This window comes from Lygodium microphyllum, chromosome 21 (assembly GCF_053477565.2).
Source record: "Lygodium microphyllum isolate KBCC chromosome 21, Lygodium_microphyllum_v1.1.10, whole genome shotgun sequence".
NCBI classification, from domain to species: domain Eukaryota; kingdom Viridiplantae; phylum Streptophyta; class Polypodiopsida; order Schizaeales; family Lygodiaceae; genus Lygodium; species Lygodium microphyllum.
In genome coordinates, this window is record NC_141155.1 from 63,778,097 (window position 1) to 63,783,980 (window position 5,884).

The 5,884-nt window shown below is 39.6% G+C and overlaps 1 protein-coding gene across 1 annotated transcript; it reads right to left on the reverse strand.

The window, feature by feature from the left end:
• Positions 1 to 2,495: 2,495 nt before the first annotated feature.
• Positions 2,496 to 3,410, reverse strand: LOC148018080 (phosphoenolpyruvate carboxylase kinase 1-like). Its single transcript, XM_087661543.1, has one exon. The coding sequence runs from the start codon at positions 3,408 to 3,410 to the stop codon at positions 2,496 to 2,498; it is 915 nt and encodes a 304-aa protein (XP_087517669.1).
• Between the last annotated feature and the right edge of the window lie 2,474 nt (positions 3,411 to 5,884).

Below are 5,884 nucleotides of genomic sequence, written 5' to 3' on the forward strand. Positions count from 1 at the left end.
TCGCTTGCCGCTAATTACTTATATCAGGCTTGTCAATTGGAGGAACTGTCATTCATTAGAGAGCAATGCAAAAGTAATTATTAACTCTGGGTTTTTTAATTATATTAAGTCCAATTTCAAGTGGTTAAATAATTACGCGTCTGAAAACGCATCTATATTTGCATCTATCTGGGCAGATATATAGACATAAAATTTGCGTCTATTTATATGCTCTTTTACACGCACATATAGACACAATGATAGATGCGCCCGACTTTGCGCGTCTAACATGCATGTCTATGACTCGTTTTTGTTGTGGTGACTCCCAAAGACTATTTCATATCGATCACAATCTACATATATATAGGTGACACCTAGTCTAGATATGGTAAGCTATATATAGCTCCAACATTCAAAACATCATTGGTGGATCCCATAGATTTAATTTTTTTAAACTTTTTAGATTTTATTAATATAATCATAAGAAAAATCATAAACTAGTTATATAAAGAGAAGGCATATAAAATTCTCCATGAATTTAAATAGTTGAGGTAACTTAATAGCATCTCAACATTACAAAAAGCCTACCCTTCTTGGCTCATTGATGAATGTCAATTGTTTCTTTTCCTTGGTTGTTTACGAAGATGATCCTCATTGGCTTGGATAATTTCATTGTCTCACATATGCTACGCTTCTCCTTTCTTGGGGTTCCAGAGTAGCCTACCATCAATCTTATGATGGTAACATCAATACAATTGGCACTATAATAAAGGATCTCCTCCTTACAGAAAAGCATATTTTCCTAAAACTTTGCTTCCTTTATTACTCATTAACTCACTAACCCTAATTAACTAACTCATTTAATGTGCCTAGATTTGCATACACTATCCGTTCTCTTAGTGATGTTTGAGGATACTAAGGAGGATACAAGGGTTGATGAAAACTTGGATTTAGTCAATGGTATAAAAAATAGTATGATGATGAAAGGATTGATGATAACTTGGATTTAGTCAATGTCATGAAAAGTAGCATGATGATGGAAATGATTTTAAATAGCTCAAGTGCATGTGATTTATAATATTGCAATCTACAAGTGGATGGGGCCAAGAAATTAAGAAGGTTCACATGAAGAGGAAAAAACGAAGGTTTGAGGATTAATAATGATGCTAATAATGATAATGGTGATAAAATAGAGAATATGTACCATGATGAAGTCAATGAGGATGTGAGAGTTTCTCTCACTCTCAGTATGTCACATAGGCTCTCTCTATCTACACACACACATTGCAACGTTCATTTATTTGCAAGTTACTCGCCTATAAATTTAATAGTATGTCTATAGGAAAAAGCCTATAAATGCATATATAAATGGGTCTATATATGCCATTGTAAGTTTTTTTTCTCAGTTCATAAAATACATCTATTTACTCATCAATAGGTGTATTTTCTTGTAATGACTATGCATAGCAGAGGTCTAGCTTAGCCTAGCTTGTGCATATGCTTAGCCTACAGCTACGCCTAGCCTATCCTATGCATAGCCTCGCCTACGGCAAGCCTACTTTTTCACCTAACATACCTTATGCCTAGCTTAGCCTATAGCTGGCCCTACCTAATGTACCCTTTGCTAGCCCAATCTAGCTTATAATCACCTAGCCCTAGCTTGTGCATATAGACCCTATGCCTTAGACTAGCCTATATGTAATCCTAGGCCACACTCACCTTTGCGTAGCCTATGCATAAGCCTATATGTAGCCTATACCTAGTCTAACTTGCACTTGTAGTCTATGCCTATGCCTAGTGTGGCCTACACCTTATTTCTCTCTCTCCCTCTCTCTCTCTCACTCTCATATTAATTAACAGTAGTTGCTGAAACAACTACGACCTCTCTAGCTTGCTTAAATGACTATGATTTCTCCTTTGTCTTCGTACGTGCACCATGTGGAAAGTCACATCTCTTTGCATATAGTATACGTCCGAAAAGAGTAAGAGTTTCACAATCCAACCCGGGATTAGAAAAGTACCATTATACCCAACCATGAGGAAATATGAGATTTGGGACTTTAAACATTCATCTGTTTAATTTACAGTCGGTCACGGATCATGGGTTATCTATACTCAATCACATACAACCTTACAGTCACGCGCAATGCACATTCAAACGCAGATAATAAATTTTCTATGTAACGAACTGTTGGTGAAAATACAGAGTATGATGTGGTTTACAGTTATAATTCGTGCCTTGAGGCTTTGATATTTAAATGGCCTTTCTTGTAAGCAGCAAACAAATGAACTACAACTAATGAGGCATGTCTCTGATTTCACGACGCACACAAACGAACATCCAGAGATACAAGTACATTAAATCATGTCCAGCTAATGTTGCCATCTACATATTCCCACTCGCCAATTCTCAAAATATATTTTTTCATTGTTTTTGTATGTACAAGTCATCGAATTAGCAGATCCGATGACACGGTACTGTTCATATGAGCTGGTAATTTGGGAGTGCTGATTTGTTACAGCACTGTGACTAGAGCTGGCATGATCAAAGCCTGATCATGATGAGGGGGAGCAACGTGGACATTGCAAGCAGGTGCGCCAGTAGTACTGGCTATACCGGCCAACATATTGCTAGTGCTACTCCTGATCCAAGGGTGATGAAGCACATCTTCAACAGATAATCGGAGGTCGGGTTTCTTGCAAAGCATCCCCTTCACAAGGTGCTTTGCCATCCAAGACACACGCTTCCAACAAGGCTGGTCGAATCCCAAGCGTTGTATCTCTGCACTGTAATCAGTACAGTCTGCAGCACCGTCAGTATAATGATCAGCAATGCCATGCTCATGACTAAAGAAAGCAGGAGGAGGTAACTGGCCACTCAGCATCTCATAGAGGACCACGCCTGCGCTCCACACATCGACGTGGGAGCCATAGTAGCCCTTGCCGGCCACTACCTCCGGTGCCATGTAGCTTGGCGTCCCCACCACGCCCATCAATGGTGTTGACTGGATCCCCTCCTTCGCATCCCAAATGCTAGCCGTGCAGGCGGCCAAGCCGAAGTCCGCCAAGCGCAATGACCTAAGGTCGCCTCTCCTCTGGAATAGAATATTGTCTGGCTTCAAATCCCGATGTGCAACCCCTCTCTCATGGCAGAACTTCACAGCTCGCATGACTTGTTCAAGCACTAGCCTTGCCTCCCCTTCGCTCAGGCCACCACCACCATGTAGTACATCATTAGTGCAACTGTTCTTATGGCTCATTGCTGTAATACCAGGCATATGGTCACCATTGTACTTGACCTGGTCTGTAGGCGCATGTCTAGCATTGTCCAGGAGATCGGCAAGGCTACTGCCGTAGCACAAGTCCATGAACAGACAGCACATGCTCTCACCTGTACGCACGCCTTTGATGCAGACCACCGGCCTTTCCATTCTTGGATAGTCGTTACATTGCACCCTCTGTTGAGAGAGAGAGAGAGAGTACGAGAGAGATACACAAGACATGCTCCCAAAGAATGATTCATATTGATATAGAGTTAGTATATATAGGTGAGACCCAAGTCAAGTGAGAGATGATATATATAGTTGTAACATCCCCACTCAAACAAAGGTCTCTGGCTGCGAGTGAAAAAACCCTTGGGGAGAACAAGGGAAAAACCCGAGCCCCTACACATACCTACAATTCAAAAATAATTTACTATAAAGTTTTCTTGAATACAATAATACATGCCTCAATCAGTGAGACGAGAACTTGGAACAATACCAAGTGCATGTCTTAATGAGCTAAAGCGAGCTTCACTAAGAGATTTTCCGAAGATGTCTGCAACCATTTGATCACTGGGACAATGCTCCACCATAATGGAACCTTTCTTGACTTCATGTCGAACATAATGATAATGAATAGCAATATGCTTTGATTTACTATGTTGTATATAGTCTTTGGTAAGACTAATAACACTTTGGTTATCGCATCGAAGAGGTGTACTAGATGATGAAGGATGTCCCAAATCTGCAAGTAGTTGTCGAAGCCAAACTAGCTCGCGAGCTGCTAATGATGCAGCAACATATTCGGCTTCAGTTGTAGAAACCGCAACACATCGTTGTTTCTTGCTGGACCAAGAAACCAAACATCCATTTACAAAGAAACAATTCCCACTTGTAGATCGCATGGATAAGTGTGAACTTGCTCAATCAGCGTCTATATATCCAATAAGGTCAAGAGAAGTTGAAGAAGATAAAGAAGAATCCTCTCGACGACGATAAATAAGACCAAATTCCTTAGTACCCTTGAGGTACTTAAGAATACGTTTTGCAGCACTCCAATGAATAGTGGAAGGGGAAGAAAGATACTGTCCCAAAAAGTTAGCTGCAAATAAAATATCTGGTCTTGTGTTTAAACCAATAAATTGAAGACAACCAACAAGATTAGCAAAAGGTTGATGAATGGCTGATTCTTCATTGTATGTTGTAGATGTACCCTTGGTAGAGCTTGAAAGAATGGGAGTGTTGGCAGAGTGCGCATTTGTCAACCCAAACTTCTTAACAATATCATTAATAAACTTTGTCTGGCGAAAAAGAAGAATGCCTTGTTATCGGTGTCGTTGAACTTGAATACCCAAACAAGAATGTATCTCACCAAGATCCACCATTTCAAATGCAGTCGATAAAAGCTTCTTCATAGCATCCAAGAAAGCAATATTATTTGACACAAGAATAGTATCATCAACATATAGAGCAAGAATAATAAAATATTTGTCCTCCCTTTTGATGTAAAGATTTGGGTCAGCAAAACATGCAACAAAACCTTTAGATGTGAGGAACTGATCAATCTTAATATACCAAGCACGAGAGGCTTGCTTCAATCCATATAATGCACGATGAAGCTGGCATACAAGATGCTCGTTTCCTGCAATCATAAAACCTTCAGGTTGCTCCATATAGATTTCTTCTTCAAGATCTCCATTGAGAAAAACCGTTTTAACATCCATTTGGTGAATTTCTAGATCAAATAGTGTTGCAAAAGCCAAAATCATACGAACAGTTGTGGAGCACACAACGGGAGAAAATGTTTCTTGATAATCTACTCCTGCAATCTGTGAGTAACCTTTTGCAACAAGTCGTGCTTTGAACTTATCAAACGAGCCATCAGCTTTGGTCTTGGTTTTATAAACCCATTTACATTTGATAGGAACACGATTTGGGGGAAGTTCAGTAAGAATCCATGTACCTTTGGAGATTAAAGAATCGTACTCAGCTTGCATAGCTTCTTGCCATTGATCCCTTTGAGACGAATTGATAGCTTCCATATACGATATTGGATCCTCTTGGACAGACATAGCATCATCAAAGACATCATATTCAATAGAATAGAATCCATGCTCTATCTCAATAGGAAGATCGACATAGATCTCCAAATTTTCATCCCTTCTTTGGAGGTGAAGGAGGTTTATGATCATCAGAATTAGTAGAATCACAAAGCAAGTAAGGAAATGCACTAAGCAAAGACTGTGTATCATCTGAAACATCTGACGACCATGTGCCACCCATAGTCTTCTCATCAAATATAGCATCATGACTAATGATAACCTTTTGAGAAGAAGGATCATAAAATTTGTAACCTTTGGAATGATCTGAATAACCAAGAAAATTAACCTTCAAACCTGGAGGATCCAACTTATGTCGAGTGTCCTTGGGCACATGAATATAAGCAATGCAGCCAAATGTGCGAAAGTGAGAGACTGAAGGTGTCTTCCCTGTCCAAATTGTTATAGGAATTTTACCAGCAGGTGCAGTAGTTAGAAGATGATTTTGAATAAAAACAGCTGTTAGAAGTGCTTTAGTCCAAAACTTTCAAGACAAACCAGAGTGTATAAGCATGCAACGTATAGCATTAAGAATCGTGCGAT